Source organism: Suricata suricatta, chromosome 10, assembly GCF_006229205.1.
Source record: "Suricata suricatta isolate VVHF042 chromosome 10, meerkat_22Aug2017_6uvM2_HiC, whole genome shotgun sequence".
Classification (NCBI taxonomy): domain Eukaryota; kingdom Metazoa; phylum Chordata; class Mammalia; order Carnivora; family Herpestidae; genus Suricata; species Suricata suricatta.
In genome coordinates, this window is record NC_043709.1 from 44,112,020 (window position 1) to 44,134,862 (window position 22,843).

General features: G+C 40.9%; 1 protein-coding gene across 2 annotated transcripts in view; it reads right to left on the reverse strand.

Moving 5' to 3' along the window:
* Positions 1-7,946: 7,946 nt before the first annotated feature.
* Positions 7,947-22,843, reverse strand: part of LGR5 (leucine rich repeat containing G protein-coupled receptor 5) — a 128,579-nt gene continuing 113,682 nt past the window's right edge. For both annotated transcript variants that reach the window (XM_029955786.1, XM_029955784.1), the window contains 7 exons: positions 21,995-22,060; positions 20,555-20,626; positions 15,546-15,617; positions 14,626-14,751; positions 13,437-13,582; positions 11,685-11,768; positions 7,947-10,618 (listed from right to left, as the gene is read on the reverse strand). In XM_029955786.1, coding sequence (XP_029811646.1) covers positions 9,531-10,618; positions 11,685-11,768; positions 13,437-13,582; positions 14,626-14,751; positions 15,546-15,617; positions 20,555-20,626; positions 21,995-22,060 — 1,654 coding nt within the window. In that variant the 3' untranslated portion in view covers positions 7,947-9,530. The remainder of the gene's footprint in view (positions 10,619-11,684; positions 11,769-13,436; positions 13,583-14,625; positions 14,752-15,545; positions 15,618-20,554; positions 20,627-21,994; positions 22,061-22,843) is intronic.

Consider the following 22,843-nt stretch of genomic DNA (forward strand, 5'->3'; position numbering starts at 1 on the left):
AATCATCAGTTCTGCTGCTCCAAGAAGTGACTATAGAAAACCTGACCTCCATGTGGGGAGGCCATGGTCATCCAGTGCTGCCTATATCTGCTCACTTGCTGAGATTTCTTTTTACTTTTTTAAAAAATTTATTTATTGTGTGAGAGGGAGAGGCAAGGAGGGAGAGAGAGAGAGAATCCCAAGCAGGCTCTGCACTTTCAGCATGGAGCCTGACACAGGGCTCGAACCCATGAACGGTGGGTGAGATGGTGACCCAGGTGCCCCATCACTTGCTGAGATATTTTTAAGATGCATTCTGTAATATTGTTTGTTATTAGAAAATGTGACACATTGATTCATATCTGTTTTTTTTTTTTTTTCTCACTTCCTTGCAACTCAGGCTGAGAGAGAGGATGCTACTTGTGGGAACTCTTCAAATCCAGTCTAAGGCTGATCCTTCAGCTCTGTAGTGTTTTGACCGTGGCAGATTACTGAGGTTTATAGAGGTTATGTCCACAGACGAGTGTACGTTTTTATACAGGCTGCACTGTTGTGAAGGATGTCTGAGAAAAGACTGACTTTTTTGGGAATATGGCACCACAGAGCCTCCTGGAGATCAAATCTCCAGAATATTTCCAGGAGCTGTGCTTGCTGTAGGGGAGGAGCTTGGTGAAGGTAGAATAAAACTGCACAGATACTCAGCTGATATCTTATGAGGGGACAGCCACACCCAGGGTTGATCACAACCCTACTGGTTAAGTCAAAAGGATTGAGTTAAAAAAAGAGAAACGGTGAAGGCTGGGGCCGGGAGTAGGGTTCATATTCCCTGCTGCTGCCTGTTTTCTTCCATGTGGAGGATACTCCTGGCAGCAGTCTGTGCTCTCGCTGACTTGTCCTGTAGAGGGGACAAGTGACATATCTGATTAGCACGTAGAAGAACTCAGTCTTTTCTTCCCTCTGCTAGTGCCCTCCTGAAGGTTACATTCAAGAAGTTCTGTTCTTCTGTGCCGTAATTTCACAGAAACACACCCTCGCATGGGAAGATCTGTGTTGGACCAGTGTCCTCTGTGACTCCGTGGACAGGTCCACCTAGTTCTCAGTTATGTATTAGGAAGCTGCTTGTCCGTGGATGAAAGTCCTGCTGTCTTTCATCAGCTTTATCAGCAATAAAGGTGATGTTTGACCTTCAGCTTGCCTTACTCCTTGTCCTAGTTTGCAACAGGTTCCAAACAAAGGCAGGAAAAAGGATTTCTATTTATTGAAACTTCCCAAACATCAGACAGTATAGTTAAGGATTTATTGAGCACTTATGAAGTACTTTGCACATAACAATGCCTCAAGATCAGCTATGAGGTAGATGCCATTATTATCCCCATTTTATAGATGAAGAGATGGCTTTTTCAAGGAATTAATTAATATGTTCATGATTCGTTAAAGAATATGCCCACTCAGAATTAAGTAATATGCCAACTCAACTGGTAAAATGGCCACACTGGCACTCAGGTGTGGGACTGTCTGACCCAGGACCCTGCCATTCCCTTTGGTCCAAATTTCCTATTTGAGAACAGAAAGGCAGTTTAATAGTTTAGAGTTTTAGGTCAAAACAAAACAAAACAAAACAAAACACCCCAAACTCCGTGTATTGTATGTATTTTATGTAGATGCAGATTTTGTCTTGGAAGTTAAAATAAGCATAACCAATAAACCAGTAAGTAACCAAATAGGGGAGAAAATAATGATCTGTGGAAGGGTTGGTGGTTTATTGTTAGATTTCCCTATGCCAGTGGAACCTTGGAGGGAGGGGGGGGGGAATGATCTTACCTAGGAACTTAGGAAAGATAAAGCTGTATTTAAAAACTTTGGACAGCGTTAGTTACGCATGTTAGTTGAGGAGGGATTGTTTGTGTGGACAGTATCAATAAAAAGCCCTTCAAACTAACTCAGGGAAAACAAAAGGTTAATTGAGAGGATACAGCAACTTCATGGACATCTAAGAATAGGAAAGAAAATGAAAGCATGACCAGGCCACCCAGGGAATGGAACTTTCTAGAAAGTCAATCTTTCATGAGGCTGCTGGCCACTTCTATTCCTTTCTGCTTGCTACCACCAGTCTTTTGTTTTTCTCTGCAGAGTGCCTTTTTCTGCTTTCCAAAACATAAATTTACACGTAGTTTTGCCCTCTCAGGTTGTCAATGCTAGCCAAAATTCCGTTTAATCTTTTAGTTCAAGCACCCATCCCATCATCATCTGACTTAGTTAGATTGTCTTGATGTCCTAATTCCAAATTCTTTGGAAAGAGTACCTGATTGATCTGGCTTGAGTCAAGGAGAATTTGATAGGGGTCATGGCTGGGAAGCAACTGCCTGTGTGGGGCAGACAAGTCCCTCCAATCTGTCTCCCTTAGTGAGGAAAATCAGAATTAGTCACATCTGCAGGACAGACCAATCTAAAAGATCCTTGCTTAGAGGGAGGGGACTCTGGCTGGTTCCTGAAGCACTGATGGTCAGCACTTAAGGATTTTGACCATGTGACCCTGACCTCTCCTTATCACTACCAATGATTCATTGGGTCAGAAAGGGTTCCAGAGGCAACCTATCCATCATCTGGACAGTGACCTCTCAGATTGCCCAGCCCCCAAAGCTCTGTTCCATAGGGAAATGGAGATCGATCAACTTCTTTCCCTTCTAGAGTAGGTGTGGAAGATATAGAATGAGCCACGGCAATGATAGTGAGAGTCCAGAAGTGAAACCTGGGGGTCCCCTTGGAAGGCACTAGACTGAAGTCCTGAATAGTCCCAAATTATAAATAAACAAAACTATAAATTTAAAAAGAAGTTACAGAATAGAGATGATCAATGGGTAGCAGTAGTAGTAATTGAAGCACAAAGACTGGGTCACTTTAACAGTGAGAGATCCAGAAATTTAAGGGGTAACAAAATGTTCCATTTTTAGAGCTGGCTTCTAGTTCTCCAATGCCACACTGAAGTTCTCAGGCCCAATTTTATAGTCCCTGTGTTCCCATGAGATTCCTGCTTTTTTTATTGCCACAGGTGTCCTCCCAACTACTACTCTCTACTATCCCTCATTACTTATAATCGAAAGAGCCTAATTAACCACAATTACTGATTACCTCACTTCAGTACTTTAATATGTATAGCCTAGGGTGGAAAATACAGGGAAGGAAGAAGAAAGGTAAAAAGGGGAGTATAAGGATTTGACACAGCTGAAGAAAGATTTGATATGTGATGCATCAACATGACTACCCATGTTTTGCGGGCGGGTATGTTCTGTGACTTTGTGCTGTGATTCTCTAGCTTACTTGGCCTTTACCTGCTTCTCTCACTACCTGGGGAGAGACAGCAGCAGAAAGAACAGCCTTCAAACCCACTATAATCTTAGAGAGTTGATATTATTTCATCAGTAGTTGGAGGAAGAATGAGAGACAGTGAAGAGCTGGAGAAATTAAGAGACTTGCTCAGGATTCCACAGCAGGTCTCTAAGAAGGAGGTTTAAATCCCAAGTCTATTCTTCATCATCACTAAATGAAAGGACGGAAAGTCCATCACTCATTACACACAGCTATGTGCTCTAGCTTTCAGGATATTGATTTAAGATCTCACTGCCTTCACTAGCAAATTCCTAAATCTCTAAAATTTCCTCTGAAATTCTGACACCAAGTCCCATGTATGGATTTCCTTCCTGCAACCACAATTGAACCGTCCCTGCTCTACTGCCCCCTTAGTTAAGATGCCAGTTACAAGTCCCAGGTTATTACCTGTACTTCTGACAAACCAGCTAGAGATGGGATGTTCCAAAGACACCCTCCTTGAGTTCAATTAATTTGCTGGAGAGGCTCCCACAATATGGAGAAACATTTTACCTACTAGATTACCAGTTTATTATAAAAGGATATACCTCAGAAACAGCCGCATGGAAGAGATGCATATGGCAAAGTATGGGCAAAGTGCTTCTTTCCTGCCTTCTCCACAGGAGCCACTGTCCCCAAATCTCCATGTGTTCCCCAGCCCAGAAGCACTCTGAATCCCATCCTTTTGGGTTTTTATGGAGGCTTCATTACATAAGCACAATTGATTAAATCATTGGCCGTTGGTGATTCAACTCAATCTCTAGTCCCTTCTCCCCAGAGGTCAAGGGCAGGGTGGGGGCTGGGGGTGGGGTGGGAACAGAAAGTTCCAACCTTCTAATCACAGGGTTGGCTCCTCTGACAACTAGTCTCCATCCTTAGGTGACCTAGGGGTCTCCCCAAAGTCACTCATTAACATAACAAAATACACCTTCCTGGTTCTCATAATTTAAGAAATTCAAGGGTTTTAGGAACTCTGTGCCAGGAAGGAGGAACAAGACCAAATACATGTTATTATAAATCACAATACCACGCTTTCCAAGAAGACTAACACAAGAATTCATCTAAAACATTGAGAATTGAGAAGTTAACTATTATTTGATCTAGCTTCTCACTCAGTTTAATAGACTTTCTGTGGTATCCCAAGACATCCGATAAAGTGAGTCCTGCTTAGATTAAGCCCAGCTCTGTCTCCCTGAATTATTCACCAGTTGGGTTTTGTTTTCTGAAAATGTAACTTGGCTCATTCTGTGACTGCCTTTTAAGTGCTATTAAATAAAACCCAACTTCTAATCATGGCTCCTCACTTTGACGTTAGGGAGTCTCTTTTCACTCTGACTCTCAGTTTCTTTATCTGCAAAATGGCAAGTCCTGCTTTGCTTATGTCAGAGGACTGTTGGGAAGGGAGAAGAAGACAGCAGTCACACTTATTAAACATCTACTCTGTTCCGGGTGCTGTGATAAGAGCTTTATGCACACTGAACTATTCATAATCCTGGGCCTATGAGGCTGGTGGTATTTACCCATTTGAGTGAGGACAAAGTTGAGGCTAAGAAAAATTAAATATTTTGCCCCACGACTACACAGGTAGTAATAGATCTAGGATTTGGATGGAGGTTTGTCTGACAGCAAATCCCAGGGCTTAGCCATTTTATTATTTTGCCTATGAGTGGGTACTGAAGAAAGCATTTAGAAAATTTTCATTATTCAAATATTTCAAGTGTTTTTCTTTAAGTTTCTTTTCTCCAGGGAAAACATTCTCAGTTTCTCCCCCACCTTCTTTTTTCCTTTTTAAAGATTTTAGTTTTTAAGTAATCACTACATACAGTGTGGAGCTCAAACTCACAATCAAGAGTTGCATGTTCTACAGACTGAGTCAGCTGGGCACCCTTCAGTTTTTTCTTTGAGGAGCTATCATTTCCCTATCTCATATCATTAAATTCACTGTCCTTATGGACTAGCATATTTTAAACATTCCATTTAAAATGTATTAATCAGAATGGGAAGTCATGTCTTAATGTGGTTAGAGTTGGAATACCCATATTGCATGATGCTTCTCCAGCCTATCATTCATTTTCTTCTAGTGTCTTCATCCAGACAAACTAAAGCTTTGTTATCCTACCCAAAAGGCTTCAAGGGTCGGACATGCTGGAATTTGGGTTTGAGATGAATGAGTAGAATCTGAGTACAGCATCTGTAGAAATGTTTATAAAGGGGTCATTGAAATGGGGGTATGAGCCTGTAGCTTTTTGCAAGGAAAAGCTACCATAACCTCACTGTATTTTAGGGCCTCTGTGGCCTAAGAAAGAAGATTGTCAGTGTTGAGTGGCTTGGAGGGGGATCGTCCCTTTTATCTACATAGCTGAACTGTAACATGAAATTTCCAAACGCTGAAGAGCATGAACGGAGCTAGTGTGATCACAGTGAACCCCGTCTATTTATCTAAAACTTATTCTAGTGTTGGCTAATGGACTCCCGAGCTAAAGGTAGTGATAAGATTAAGAAAAAAACCAAAACACTGTTAGTTTTTCAGATGTTGAAGATTTTCTGGTTCTATATGAGCAGGAAGTTGCTAATTTTATTACTTTTTACTGCCTTGTTTTTCCACTTTCGGCCACAACGAAATGAAAAGATGTTTTCTATTTTGTACAAGAATGATTTTTGTCTAGTAACAGTTGTAAGAAAAAATTACATGAAATAAGTTACCTGATATATATTTATATTAAAATGGCATTTAAAGTGATTTGTGTGGGTGACATATGAACAGAGAGACTAAAAATGGTGAGTGTTACTGATGTAATTGGTTGAATGCTAAAGAAAAGGTAGTTCATTTTTTAATAGTAGTTTAAAAGGTGCCTTTCCAGAGAGACCTTTCTTAAGCTCTGCATCTAAAGTAACATGCCATTCACTCCTGCCACGCTATTCAGCTTCATTTCCTTCATGTTTCTGTCACATATTTCTTTGTTTATATTTGCTTATTGTCTATCTCCCCTGCACCAGAGTACAAATTCCAGACCTTATTTTGCACAGAAATCCTCATGTATAGAGCACTGTGTATAGTAGGCACACAGTATTTGTTGAACGGATGAATCCATTTTTTTAAATGTTTTTATTTATTTTTGATACAGAGAGACAGAGCATGAGAGGGGGAGGGGCAGAGAGAGAAGGAGACACAGAACCGGAAGCAGGCTCCAGGCTCTGAGCTAGCTGTCAGCACAGAGCCTGACGCGGGGCTCGAATTCATGAACGTGAGATCTGACCTGAGCCAAAGTCAGAAGCTTCAACGACTGAGCCACCCAGGCGCCCCATGAATCCATTTTGAAAACATGAAGTTACCCATTTACTCTAGGCTAGCCCACCAGTTTATGTTCTTTGGGCTTTTGTTTTTGTTGTTCAGTCAACAGTTTATTATATCTTTTCCTCTCCTCACTGTAGGTTTATTTATTTGTGGATATCATTCCAGCCATTCTGATTTACTGTATTACAGTGGAAAGCATTTAACAGACACTTAGCAGTGTTTGGTGTGAAGTGTATTAGAACTAGGTCTTGCTAATAAAATAATAGAATTTGTAGAATTTTAAAGAAATATGTTAGTGTGGATGTTTTTCCCTTTAAAAAAATTACATCACTGGCTTGTGTTTTCTTGAGTGGGACAGAAAGAGGTAGGCCACCAAGGACTTGTTCCTAACTTTAGGTGTCCAAAGCAAGTATGTTGAGAAGAAGAACTGAGATCCATTGGTTTAGAGGCAACTTTTGTATCTGCCATCAGGGCTCAGAGGAGTGAAATCGAATTAGAGTCCTTGTTTCAGCTGAAGACAAACCACATGTAGGCTGCATAGTTGGTGCCATGGGATGCCTGTTAACTATGTTAGGTTGAAGCATATGGTTGTATCTGATGGATGGGTAGCAAACGTGGTGCCAGGTACCGGAGGGTGCTCAGTAAAGATGGGTTCATCTTAGCAATCATGCTGGCCCTCCAGCCAGGCCTGACAGCTCTTGCAACCTGTATGGGGACAGCAGGAATCGCTGCAGAAGCAGGGAGGGTCTGGCACTAGATGTTTGAAAATCATTCCATTTCTTATGTTTTGGGGGATGGAAACTAAAGGGGAACAGTGCATTTCATTGTTCCCCGAGAAACACATGTCCTTAGAAGATGTTTTGGCCTTGACATGGTTGTGAAATACGGCTTTTTTAAAAGAAAATTCATAGAAAATTCACGTTCATGTTGAGTTAATTGTAAGATCGGTTTGTTACTTATATATTTCTCTCTAGTTGTGCCTTTTTTTCTTTTTACATTGCAAAAGAAATCGGTTCTGGCTATGAAATCCAAACTCTCACTGGAGACAATAAACTTTACCAAGTCATTTACCCTGACAAAGTGGCTTATTAGTCCTACTTAACACTATCCAGGAGTTGAAAAAGATGTTTTGATTTGTTCTTATGAAGGATTTACTTCTTAAGTTGAAAAATTTACTTAATATTAAGTAAAATATTAAGGTGAAAATACCTAGATAGCAAATGTATTTATACATCAAAAATGAAAAACATTTAGGAGAACATATATTTGCCTGTGGGCTCAGTAAAAGGCCTGAAGGCATTTTGTTTTATAGTCACACATTTTATTACAAATTTCTTTTATTTTGTACCCAATAGAAAAGCAGGTTTGGAATCTATTTACAAGTACTATACATTTACACATATTATATACAGTTAATGAATTTTAAGAAAATGGGCAGAGAAACACAATATATATGAAGAATATGCCACTGTACATGGTTTCTTATCATGGTCCTTAGTGTTACCGAATCTTTATTGTAGTAATAAATACAGTTCTATATTTACACATCTTATAAAACATCTCATAAACGTATATTTTTTCAATTCCAAGTTAAAACATCTGATCAAAATAAACATGCTTATATAAAAATAAATCTACCTAACAGTCTTTTGGTTTGGATGTACTGAAGCTAATGTAGTATAATGGAAGTTACAAATTAGTCCTTTGACCTTTAGTATTTAATAATTTTGCTTCTTAAAATACTTAACACGTTGTATTGTATTACATGTGGAATAAGTAGAGAAGTCATGTTCCTGACATCAAGTGGGTTGGTCCAAAGACAACACAGCTAAAACCAAGCTAAAGAAAGAGGGTGTGTTACCAAGCCCCTGTTGAGTCTAAAGTGGTTTCAGACATCGCAGCAAGGGCTACTAGAGATACACGAGTGAGGAGTCATGTCAGTGGATTTCACTTATGTTGGTCTGCATTTGATCATTACATTAAGATACACATCAGTTTGAATCAACTGCTAAAACCCCCTGCAAAAAGTGTGCACCTGGAGAAAAAACAATGCCCAACCCCTGCCCGGGTTGCTCACCATCTTTTCTAGGTGTATCCATTGCCGGCAATGGACTTTTATTCGGAGTTCTGGACAGCAGAGAGTTACAAATTAATTAGACAAGGCAAACCTCACTTCTACGTGATTGCCTTCATGGCAATTTAAGAATTTATTTTCCTTTCAAAATACACATAGGCAGTTTTACTTCACAGGGTGGAACCAATCTAGTGCCGATACGTACAATCTGGCATCTCTAAAAACGATGTGAATATGAGTAAACTAACATGTCCTACCCTATCCATCCATGGGGGGACTGGTGACCTGGAAGGAGCCTTTCTGAGGAAAGGCAGAGGAGGACTAACACATCCACGTGGTCATTAAAATGAAAACGTACCGGTGACAACCTTTCTTTAGTATTGTACGCCATTTAAAACCCTATTTTTGGAATTCCTCCAACCATCTTTTAAGGAGTTTTCAGGTTTGTAAACCTGAAACTAACTCTTGTAAGCAAGTGGTTCTGCCCCTTGCCCCAAATAATTAGACTGGTGAGTTTAAAAAGAACTTGGTGGAAATCATGGAGAATCTTTGTAGAACACTTCAGTCTGCTTTTTAAAATGTAGGCTTCCCTAAACAATGCAACTGATCTATCTCTTCTATCTGAAGGAATTATACAAGCAGCATTTAGACTTGTTTTTCACTCTCCAGTATCAACAGGTTTTCAGCTTTTTCCACACTGAGAGAGATTAAAAACACACCAGTTTCCACTCAGCTACTTTTAGTTACTGCTCTGATGTACCCAATCTCATATGTTTTGGTTTTCAGTGTTTGAAAACTTTTTCTCTCACGTGTTCATTACAGACATGGGACAAATGCCACAGATGAAAGATGACAGCTTTCAGCCACTGGGTAAGCCGGCGGTGACACAGAACTGGAAGGCGGGTCGTAGGCGATGCTGGCGCTGGTGAAGGTTACCAAGGCTTGAGTGGAGTCACAGGACTGCTTCTCAACATCATCAGAGTTGATAGACATCAGGCTTGCGTTTCTTGATCTTGTCCAGAAGTGGGTTTGCTTTCCGAGGCTCCCCAGATCTTCCTTAAAATGGGGATTGAAGAGGATGTAGAGAAGGGGATTGAGACATGCAGGAAGTGGGACAATAACCAGAAGGATAAACTTAATGACTTCCGGACTGATAAATGTGAGGTTTAGTAAAGAGGAGAAGGACAAGAAAGCCACAGGGCAGTAAAGGATGCAGTTGGTGAAGAGCAACAGAGCGATGTGTTTCACCATAGAACAGTCCCAGACATTTTCCAGGTCTCCCTTTTCCAAATTGCAGTAGAGCTTGGTGTAGGCAATGGTCATCACCAGGAAGCAGAGGGAGTTGAGCAAGACGAGAGCGACCATGTAGCCTGTGGTGCTGGGCTCGCCAGAGGGCAGGGGCAGGCAGAGCGGGGAGGCGCTGAACTCACTGCCACCCAGCAGCGGAACCGTGGCGATGGTCAGGGCCAGCACCGCACAGAGTAGAATGATCGCTTTCAGACTGGAAAAAGGGGTTTTCCTTTCAAATTTTGCAGAGCATTTCACAGAGAACCCGCGCTCCAGGGCTGCCAGGGTAAGCAGGAACACAGATGATTCTGAAGCAAAAATGGACAAAAACCCAACGACCTGACAACCCACCCCCTGCTCCCACCACGCGCCATGCTGTGCAAAGCTGCCGAAAGTGAACGCGTCCACGCAGGCCAGCACAGCACTGCAGACGCCCATGAGCATGTTCACCACTGCTATTAACCCGATTAACAGTTTTATGGAGGAAATGTACAGAGGAGCTCTGAACACTGTGGAAGTCACCAAGGCATTGCAGGTAAGCGCCAAAACCGCTATGGTCCATACTCCAATTCTGATTAGCCAGCTACCAAACAGGTATTCGCAGAGTTTGAAGGGGCCTAGAAGTCCAAGGAAGAAAAAGATTGGGTATCAAACTAGGGTTTACAACTTCTGCCAATGTAGCTTTTTGTTTCTCTTATTAGGACATCAAGAGAGGCCAGTAACAGCTAGTGTAACACTCAGTTCCCTTGGGGCATGCTCCACTTTCTTTACTGTGAACACAGGAACACCAGGCACTCATGTTTTGAAGCCTGACCCAGAGAAATGGAGATGGGAATTTAAATCATTTGATTAAGATCAGTCGAATAAAGCCGAGTTGGGGGCAGGTAAAAAGCCAGATCTCATGGACTTTTCATTCTATTTTTTTCAGAAGGCTTCAAAAAAGATCTGGAAGCAGAGAAAGAGAATCCCAGGGAAATACTCCATGTAATATTAAAAGAGGAAGCAATGGTAGTATGAAAGTGCATGTCATGAGCATTACGTCCTAGGTTTGTCTTGGTGTTTGGGGATATTTGATGTTTGAGAGCCAGAGACAATCTAGTTGTTGAAAGTAAAATATCAACCCTTCCCAGTTGTCTTTTTTTACTCCCTCAACTGGTCCATTCTGTTCCTGGGAGTGGGACAAACAGTTTGTGAAGTCACTATTTACAGAGGTATTTTTTTTTAACTTATCTGTATAAACTATTATTTGCTTTAATCAAATAGCTATTTAGGGAAGACAAAAGAAATCACTTTTAAAACTGAGTGAAGCAAGACTCACTCATGAAAACTGATGAAGCAAGACTCCTGCATACTAGTCCAGGCTAAATTGCTAATATCATTTAAAAAATTGTATATGCTTCCAACTGCAGGGTTTATTCTTTAGTTTTCATTAATCTGAATCAAAAGTCTTTCACAAAAACCCAATTTATGAATGGAGACCAACTCCAGGGAATGAACATTTCTATTTGAAAGGTCCCCATCGGGAGGGATGTTTCAGAGCCACAGAAGCGGCACCGGTTTTGCTTGGTTTAGCTGACTGAGATTTTGCCTGGAAGTGTAGCCTCTGTCACTGGTGGCCTGAGAGTCTGCGGAGGGACCGCGCCTGAGAGTCTGCGGAGGGAGCCGCGCCGATGCCCTTCTCACCTGGGGAAGGCGAGCACTGCGCCGAGTGAAGGGCTTTCAGGTCTTCCTCAAAGTCCAGCAGGAAATCCTCAAGATCACGCTCATCTGCAGGAATGAGAAGCCCTGGAATCGTGAGCTCTGGCTCTCTTTTTGGGGCTTACCTCCCAGGGAAGAGAGTCCCGGATTGTCCTTGAGACATGAAATGTCACAAAGGGAACAGAAGTCTTGCAAGTCTACTATAAAGTTGTCTTTGGATGTTCTAATCAAGCTACTCTATGACTAGTATTGCAGCTGAACTGGGGGTAAGGGAGGGTAACCCCAGACTCCCAGTGATGACACCTTTGCTCTCTCATTCTGTTCTTATTCCTTGCAGCTCATGATGGCCCTAAATTGCACCGATTTAAATTAGAGAGAGGCTGTGGGCCTCTCTTTATCCAGTTTCCCAGCAGTTACATAGCACAAGAGGGAGAATCCGGTGTAGTAAGTTTCAGTCTTTCCTGGGGAATTCTGCTTAACAAAGGACAAATCAAGTTACTGCTTGGTGCTTAGTTTAGCTATCCATGAAACTGGAGTTTTGTGATCTAACATACAGAGTTGCTGCCCTTGAAAATGAACTCCTTTGAAGTACTTTGTTTTTCTTGTTCATTGTGTACCTCTTGGCACATAGTAGGCACTCTTAATTTTTTTTTCCTGAGTAAATAAATATAGTAGAAATTAGCACAGATGAAGCAGGGAGAGCAAAAACTAAGGAAAAAAACAGGAGCAAGACACATGCTGTGGCCTAAAACAAAAAAGCCAACGGCCACAATATCCGCCCCTTAAACTGATATGTTTACAGGAAGAAATGTTAACGTGCAGACAGACGGAATCAGACAGACACACTTGCTTGGGAATCAACAAATCATTAGGGTCCAAAGGAAGAAAAGCCAGTCTGTTTAGACTATGTGCAAACTTGCAAGGTTGGCAGGCGAAGGAGAGTGGGGGCTGCCATGGCGCCGCCTCATTATCACAGGTGTGGTTGGAGGCGCATTGCTGGCTGTGTAAGTAAGGTCTTACTTCAAGGAAAGCCAAGCACTTTACAGACATTATCTCATTGCACCTTCCTGACAGATACCCCCATGGGGGTGGGAGAGGAGAATGTTTTAGAATTTGTTGGATAAGAAGTTGGATTCTTAAGCCTTTCTGCTGACATATGGTAGCATCTAAATGCCTATGTTGTCCACTCCTCCCAGGCCATAAGAATAAAAATGGACTTTTATCTTCTGGAAGAAAATGCATAGAAACATGTACAAAAAAAGGTATCCAGAAGGATGAGGCCCTATTAAAATCTTATGGAAATATTGACATCAATATTAAGAATTACCCCTGAGGACAGAATATGCTATGAGAGGTCTAATTATAAATACAAGTACTGTATTAAGAAATTGCTTACAGAAAAAAAATGTACTTTTAGAATGATTCTAAGGGTTATTTCTCTTTCTCTGGGAGTTTTTAAGTAGTGGGCTTGAGGGGCACCTGGGTGGCTCAGTCGGTTAAGCATCTGACTTTTGGTTTCGGCTCACGTCATTATCGCACAGTTCATGAGTTTGAGCCCTGTGTCCAGCTCTGCTCTCTCTCTCTCAAAGTAAATAAATAAATAAAAATTAGTGGGGTTGATTCCCAACTTGCTGGGCTGGTTACATAGGGACTTGTCTGGAGTTCAGATGACCTGTTTGATGACTAGTCAAGACGATTCTAGATACAATTTCATCACTATGACATAGCAGGTCTTACCTTGAACTTGAAACATTCCAGCATCTTTCTTAGGAAGGTCATCTGTACTGCTGTTGTCATCTTTATTCCCTTGATTAGGTATTTTATAGACATTCTCACACACTCCAAATGCACAACACTGGTAAGCATAAGGCATTTCTATAATCCTTTAAATAAACAAAACCAAACAAAAAACAACCATTTAAAGAAATGGATTATTAAATATAATGTTTATCTTCTTTCACTCAATAATTCTGCCTTTGGATCTTACCCTTAATTAATAATCTAAAATATTAACTATGTGTATAAAGATGTTCATTACAGAGCTATTTATAATAAAAATGGAGTTATTAAAAGTTATTGCCATGAGATGTTGATAATTGCTAAGGTTGAGTGATGCATATATTGTATTATTTTCTCTACTTTGGTGCTTGAAAATTTCCATTATAAAAAGGTTAAAAAAAATGACTGCAGGAAAATTAGCACCATTAAAAAGTGCTTATAGTATGACATCATGGAAAGTAAGGAAAACATGATGTAACTTTGTATATGTACTGTGATTCTAACAATTAAAAATCCATTGGAAACAAAGTCTGGAAGGAAATAAAGTTGTTTCGGATATATTTTTAGATTTTTTACTCTCTTCTACTTTCCAAACTCTCTTTTGGGGTTATAGTTTTAAAAGTATGTAAAATGTACTGTGGTTTAAAAAATATATATATAAACACACACACACACACACACACACACACACACAGACACATAGTCTTTCAAAGGATTTTTTAAACAATAATAAGCATAGCAAGTTTTAAAGAGCATTACTTCCTCAAAGAAATATAAATTTAGTACATTTTATTAGAACATATAACAAGCTAGATAAATTTAGAAATGTAAGCAGTACTACAATAATATTATAATGTTATTTAATTACGTGTCCTAGTTTATATCTCATGGATCAATGGTTTTCAAAGTCTTTCCATGAAGGCTAAGATTCTGGGAGACATCTTTGAGAAGGAAAGGAAATGTGGTCAGGAAGACGTTCTCTCCCCTCAGGGCTTGTCCTAACAATGCCCCAGGGGTGGGGGACTTGAGGGCATGAAATGCAATTCAAAAGAGTCCTTTGACCTCATAAATTTCAGAAACTACTATAACACATCTATTATTTTGCATGACCACAAATGTATCTTATTAGTTTTAATGACAAACTCACTTGAGTTCTGGAAAGTTTTCAGATGATATCAAGCTCTGTAAGGCATGATTTCCTGTTAATTTTAAGTGAGTTAAACCATGTAACCCAGTTACGGGAAAAGACGACAGGAGGTTGGACGACAGGTCCCTGCAAAACATCAAACAACGATTGGCTTTTAGTCTGTGTTAGCACAAAGCGTCCATGTCGAAAAACAGCAACTTACAGATTATTAAACTCCTCCATAAAAACTTCCAAGCAGGGTCCGTACCCTCCATGGTAAACATAACCATTTTGGGTTTAGCTCCTGATAACGTGTCTATTTACAATCAGAATTGCAAGGGGAAGATGTCTTAACTGCATCCAAATTGTAACTTCTATAATAAGCTTTATTTTGCCAGGGGGGGACATCAAAAATCCATAGAAGGTGCTATACCTAATTTGAAAAGAGATGTTGACTGGACTACATTAGGGATGAGGGGGAAGACGCTGTCAGGTTTGCTCCTTTCCCTCCCCTTGTGTCTGACCAGCTCCTTCTTTCTCTGTTAGACACGAGAGAGGGGAGAGGTAGGGGTTCAGAGGCCCAGAGGGGAGGAAACGCGGGACAGCAAAGTTTTCTCTTAGATGGCAAATAGAAAACGAAAGCCCTTTGGGCCTGAAATGACATCTTATTCCACCCCACCTGACTGCTCGGCGAAAATGGAAAATTTCACCTCAATAACGAGAAGCAGCTGTCACCCAGCTCTTCACATACGCAGCCGGGGCCCCCGTGGCCTTGGAGGGGCGGGGGCTCCTCCCTGGTCTGTCTCCACACCAGCGGGGAGACAGCTGAGGACTCGGACATCTGTGTGCGGTGGCTTCTTCAGCAATACCGACATTTGTGACGAAGTTAAGTGGCCCCCAATTCCTTAAAATACACCATAAACAAGTCATGAGATACTCACAGCTTTCTTAGAGAGGGCAACGTGGAAAAGGCATTGGGATGGATAACGGCAATTTTGTTCCAAGCCAAATTCCTATTTAAAAAGAAAAAAGTATGTATATAAGGCAAATGAGACGATGATATTTTAAGAAGATTGTGTGAAGTGTTACCATATATATTCATTCTACCAAAATTTAGCTTCCACTCAGGGCAAAACAATTAGTTTATCAAATCAGATAAAGATATCAGTAGTATAAAATGACTGAAGAGTGAGCTTGAAATCAATCTTGTTTTAAGTCAATCAAGGAGAAATGATTTGGGTGGATATTTTAGATTTTATTTCTCTGCTTGTGAAAAAGGTGATGTGCTTGTAAAATTTTATTAGGGTGTTTCTGAGATGAGTTGGAGTAGAGGAGCAGTCAGAGGCAGGAACTTCCGAGTCTCTTCCTCTGACAAACAAGTAAACATGAAGTATATAAAATGTCCCTGGAAATATAATGAAACTCAACAACATTTTTGTGTGCATTGGCAGGTATGTCTGGCCATAAAAGAAACACAGAGAAGGTTTTTTTTTTTTTTTAAATGTTTATTTATCTATTCTGAGAAAGAGAGAGAAAGAGAACAAGGGAGGGGTAGAGAGAGAGAGAGGGAGGCAGAGAATCCCAAGCAGGCTCTGTGCTGTTAGTGCAGAGCCCAGCATGGGGCTTGAACTCATGAACTGTGAGATCATGACTTGAGCCATAGGTCATAACCTGAGCTGAAGTTGGATGCTTAACCAACTGAGGGACCTAGGTGATTTATTTTTTAAAGGGGCACCTGGGTGGTTCAGTTGGTTAAGCATCCAGCTTCGACTCACAGGTCATGATCTCCTGGTTCGTGAGTTTGAGCCCTGTGTCAGGCTTTGTGCTGACAGCTCAGAGCCTGGAGCCTGCTTTGGATTCTGTGTGTTCCTCTCTCTCTCTCTCTCTGCTCCTCCCCTTTTCATGCTCTCTCTCTCTCAAAAATAAACATTAAAATTTTTTTTAAATAAATAAATTCCCAGTAAAGGAGATGCACGTTTAAAATCTTAACTGCAAAATAAGTTACAAAGGGGTGCTAATATGTTGGAAATAAAATCCTTTGATAGCAGAAAATGTACAATTTATGGAGAAATAAAACTCACTCAATACACACACACACACACACACACACACACACACTGAAATGTAGATGATTCAGCAAGAATAAGAACTTCCATATTTCAAAAAAAGAACAATAAACTTAAAACTTGTATTTTTAAAATGCCTAACTAATAAGTATAACTAAAGTGTAGACATTTGAGGAAATTGAAAATGATCACAGTCAACTTTTTTCTAGCACGAATGAGTGATTTATTTAAGGCACTGGACCTCTTGAGTTATCTTGGATAAATAGTATTCACAGAACATTTATATTCCTTTGAAAGTCTCCTTAAACCAGATGAAACTGGAAAATTTATTTTTTTATTAAAATTTTTTTTTCTAATGTTTATTTATTTTTGAGAGAGAGAGAGACAGAGCATGAGTTGGGGAGGGGCAGAGAGAGAGGGAGACACAGATTCCGAAGCAGGCTCCAGGCTCTGAGCTGTTGGCACAGAGCCTCATGCAGGGCCCGAACTCACCGAGATCATGACCTGAGCTGAAGTCTGACACTTAACCTACTGAGCCACCCAGGCGCCCCATGGAAACTTTTTATTTCAATCCATCCCTGCTCCCAGAAGAGAAAACAAGAATATGAGCAACGTAGGCCACGTCTTGCCATGGGGCTTTACAGCAATCTGACTGGATTGAAAGCAGATATGGGAGGACGTGTGTGTTCACAGGACTGTAGTTCCACTCGTGTTGGTATGCCTGTGTGCTGGAATCTTCGCAGCCACCCGGGAGGAGCCACTTCCACTCTCCTACCCTGTTCTGTGCCTGGGGCTGACCCTGCAGGTTGCGTGCCCAGGGGCTCCCTACTGTTTGCAGCCAGAAGCCCAGGAGAGAGAACTTGGGCACCTGTGCTCCTTCTCCATTTGGGGATCTTGTCTGGTGGCAGCTGTATGCTGTCTCAACCATGGCATCCTCCTCTGGGCCTGTGTCCCGTTAGCCTCGGTCCTGCCCATGTGGTTGATTCCTACGTGCCCAGCCCTTGCTTGCTTCCCCTCCAACGCCCGTGCAAGTGTCTCTTCATTTATACCATTTGGGATGAAGTGTGTTTCTTGCTAAGACCCTTACTGATAGATCTTAAAGGGATATATACTTATTGTAATAACGATAACAACCATCATCATGATACTATTGCATATTTACCATGTGCCAGATTTGGTTATGAGTTGTTTTTTTACATGTATTGTCTCATAACCCTTAACACAAGTCTAAGAGGTAAGTATTGTCATTAACCACATTTTACTGGTGCGGAGAGAGGCACAGAGTATTAACTGACTTGCTCAAAGTCACAAAATACTCTCAGGAGCTGGAATTCAAACTCAAGTTGACTGACATCAGAGAACCTGACCTTTTGCTCAGAACACGTTTAGAATTCTTAAGTAAATAATGAGAGAGCCACTCCACTTGACTCTGGGGATAAGAAGATGACAAAGTTCTTGTCATTTTGGGGCCGGACATAGTCTACCCGTGGCGGTGCTGAGTGCTGAGTCTTGTAGCAGAGGATTCACAAAGTGCGTCGACATGGAGCAGGCTCGCAGGAGATCCTGTTTTTACGGCATGGGCAGGGGGCGAGTCAAGGGTGGAGAGGAACCCGATGGGCAACAGGAAATGGGGAAATGGCTACCATGTGTCAGGAGAATGGGAATGCATGGGTGAGAGTCAGGAGGTTGGAGTCAGATTTTGAAGGTGGTGCTGGGAAATCTGGTGTGGGTTTGAAGACAATAGGAGACTAAAAAGATTCTTGAAGCAGGGAAAGTACCATGATTAGATTTCTGTTTGAGAAAGATTCTCTTTAGAGAATGGAATGGATGAGTGGAGACCAATGATGGGCCAATGGCAGAAAAGCAGATGAACTGGAGTTGGCAGAGTTGGGTGAGTGATGGACATGAGGTCTAAGGGGCTGGAGGAATTCAGAGGCACTCAGACATGCAGCCTTCAGGATCCCATTCTTTTGATGTCATTAGAGATCAGCCTTTTATTTCACTTGTATATGAAAAAAACTATTTTTTTTTTTTTGGTGAGAACATTTAAGTTCTACTCTATTAGCAAATTCAATGACATAATAGAGTGTTATCAGCTATTTCAGCCTTTTAAAATGGAACTGACCCTACCCAAGGGATACAGGAGTGCTGATGCACAGGGGCACATGTACCCCAATGTTCATAGCAGCACTGTCAACAATAGCCAAATCATGGAAAAGCCTAAATGTCCATCACCTGATGAATGGATCAAGAAGATGCGGTTTATCTTTACAATGGAATACTACGTGGCAATGAGAAAGAATGAAATCTGGCCACTTGTAGCAAAGTGGCTGGAACTTCAGGGTATTATGCTGAGCGAAATAAGTCAGAGAAAGACAGATACCATATGTTTTCACTCATGTGGAACAGGAGAAACTTAACAGAGGACCATAGGGGAGGGGAAGGGAAAAAATAGTTAAGGAAAGGGAGGGGGGCAAACCATAAGAGACTCTTAAATACTGAGAACAAACTGAAGGTTGATGGGGGAGGGGAGAGGGGGGAAATGGGGGATGGGCACTGAGGAGGGCACTTGTCGGGATGAGCACTGGGTGGTATATGGAAACCAACTTGACAATAAACTATAAAAACTTTTAAAAAAAGTAACTGATCTTTGGAAACAGCCAGAATTCCAACTGGATGAAAAAGGCAGGTAATGGAAGTAGGTAATATATTTTTTGGTGTACATTTATTTAAAAAAAAAAGTAGAAGAACTTCACAAGTTGATAGAAAGCAAAAGTAAGGAAAGGGCAACACACTTAAATTCAGAACAAGATAGTTTTCAAGGTAAATTTTTAGAAGAAGATTCTTAAAGATAAAGTTAAAGTGTTTTGAGGAATGGTATAATTTTATAAGGGCAGAATCTCTTAAGTATTAAGAAAAACTTTAGGGGGCACCTGGGTGGTTCAGTCGGTTAAGCGGGTAAGTGTCCAACTTCACTCAGGTCATGATCTCATGGCTCCTGAGTTCAAGCCTCACCCCTTGTCTGTGCTGACAGCTCAGAGCCTGAAGCCTGCTATAAATTCCGTGTGTCCCTCTCTCTCTGCCCCTCCGCCACTCAGGGTCTGACTATCCCTACCTCTCTCAAAAAAAGAAACAGAAATATTTTATGGAAAAATGGAGTTTTACAAAATATTCCAGAGTTTAAACATTTCATATTATCATTATTCATCAAAATTACATTGAAACTCAGTTTCAGGACGAAAAAGATTTAACTGACACAAAGAACAATCTGTTACCAAAGTTTCCTTTTTTATGTTTAATATATGGTGTTTTCACTCATAAAATGGAATGAGAAACTATATTTACAATTCTTACTCATCTGATCAACAGAAGCGTTTTCCAGGGCAGCTGTGCTCAAACCTTAGTGTACTTGTTAGATGCAGATCGTCGGGACCCACCTCAGAGATTCTAACTCCTGAGGCGGGGGAGGACCTGGGATCTGCATTCTTGCCAGGGGCCCCCGGATGATTCTTAAGTACTTTGAGACACAGACAGAAAACTGCTTCCCCAGAATAAAATGAATTGGCAGGAAGTATTGTTTGGTCATCCCATCTCGGTGTGGAAAACGCCTACCAATTCCAGGCTGCTGACAGAAGCACATTTCGTAGGTGATTCAACAGCTTGGCCTCCTTCCTCTTTACCCAAGTTTCATGTCAGAGAGCAGACTGCAAATGTACGACTTTTGAATAGATTCCTGGAAATGATCATAAGCAAGATACCTGCCCTTTCATAGCATATGAGGCACAAAGCTCCAACAATACACAGCGGGAAGAGAATACTGGGGAAGACCCGAAAGAGGAAGAAAGTGCGCTGCGTTGGGAAGGGCACTGGGAGGCAGTACTCACAGAGCTCGGAGGCTGAGCAACTGCTGGAAAGTGTCAACTTTAATTTCAAAGATCTCATTATGTCGCAGGTCTCTGAAACGACAGAGTTCCAAAGATTGATTTCAGAGTCACTGGTTTCAAAGATTAGTCTTCAGAGAACTACAGAGGGATTACCTGCCCTCAATCAGAGGAACACATGAAATGTGACAGTCAAGTGGCTGATTAAATTTTTTTTGTTTTGTTTAAAGAAGAACATTCCAGTTTATACACTTAAGTAGTGCCTCTCTTTCCAAGCAATGAGTACTTTCGGGTGGATGTAAAACTATATTCCAAATGCCCTCGTCATTCAATCACGTGGCGCCTGGCTCTGCCTTCGGAGCCATTCTAGTATTCTTGGGGGGTCTTCAAAAGCATCAGATCCTTACCTTTTAAAGACAGATTTGCCTTTCGTTTTCTCTCTTAATCGCCCAAGGCATTCAGAGAAAAATTAAGTGGGAAAGGACAGATGCTTAATATAGCTTTTATTTATTTATTTTGAGAGAGATTGAGAGAGGGTGGGCGAGGGACAGAAGGAGAGGGAAAGAAAGAAGAGAGAAGAATCCCAAGCACGGCTCTCACTGTCAGCACAGAGCTTGATGCTGGACTCGATCACGCATCGAGGTCATGACCTGAGGGGAAATCATGACCACCTAGGTATGCCAGATGGTTAATACTGTTTGACCAAAACCCAAGTATGACTATAAAGCAATAATGCTGGGGCGCCTGGGTGGCTCAGTCAGTTAAGCATCTGACTCTTGATTTCAGCTCAGGTCATGATCTTCTGGTCCTGAGATCGAGCCCCTCAATGGGCTCTGAGTGGATGGCACAGAGTCTGCTTGAGATTTTCACTCTCCCTCTCTCTCTGCCATTCTCCAACTGGTGTGCACACTTTCTCCCTTCCTCTTGAAAAAATAAATAAGTAAACATGAAAAAAAGGAATAAGGCTTCTATTTTATGGAGGATGCAATTTGAAGACAAGAATGTTAGCATGTTTCATGCAGAAGTAGCATCAGTGGGACCTCAAATATGACAAATATGGCACCTCCTCTGAAGATGACTATGTGGAACAAACACCAAGTCCTTCCCATATTTAAAAGTAACACTACTCATTGGAAATGTAAGTTTAGAAAAATTTCAAAGCTCAAATAAACCCAGTTCTTATAACACCAAGTTTGTTATAGGAGGGGAGGAAAAAAAAGCATAATGAATGCTATACTTATAGGACAATGCATAGAAAAATAATATTGTCTGTGTTTCCCAACTTAATAGGCATCCTCAACGGTCACACCTTGCGTGTATAAGAAGGGAAAGCACCAAATGTCTCCCCAGGGACCTACAGAGCAAGCAAACCAGTGACCCCTGGAAATGTGAGTTTTGGTTCTTGTTCTTTGCTAAGTGACTTAGAAACTCTTATAGACGTACATTTTCTGAAGCTTTTGGCAGACTGAAAAACTGGGTAAATCTTCCAGCAGGTTGTAAGATAGATCTCTGAAAAACAGAAGGTACAAAAGGGAAAATCTGTTATATATTAATCCTAAGGAAACATGCTTTACTCTCCTTTCCTTTCTGAGATGATATATCTCCCAAAGGCAGACTCTGAATGTCTCCCCAGTCCTGACATGGAGCAGGTAGTCAGAGGCATTATTGGATTAAGCATAGATCCAAATGTTTACTGAAATGTAGCTGTTGTACTTCTTTAATTGATTTAAATAATTTACTTAACAAATTTATTTATACTTTGTTAGTGATGATCTATAATGTTCTAGCTATTATCTTGCTGAAATGAGTCCAAATTAAATTATATAATTGTGCCTCTCTTTCTAAGAGCTGCTGTATCCCTACAGCTAAGAGAATCATTGTTGGTTCTTTTCTAATCAGCTAAAAAACCCCAAAAAACCCAACAACAAGTTAAAACATAGCACTAACTTTGAAATCAATCACTACGAGGGGGGAAAAAAATCTAAGAAAGTCTTTAGCCAAAATTCAACAAATTACAGAATAACAAAAACATCTGGACATATTTATAGTGTAATATAACTAATCTGAAACAAGCCATGGTAATTTGCAGAAAGCTTAAAAAAAGAAAGCCGGTAGATTAAGTAATACAGATATTTTAAAAAAATCTTGTCTCCTGTTTTAAAAGTTATCGGCTCATCAGCTAACACGTTTTCATGCCTGATTCTAATTCTTAAACCCAGATCGCCACCACACAACTGAAAAATCCATGCTGTTTTCTCTAAGAGGCTTTTAAATTATGACTTTATTCTACAT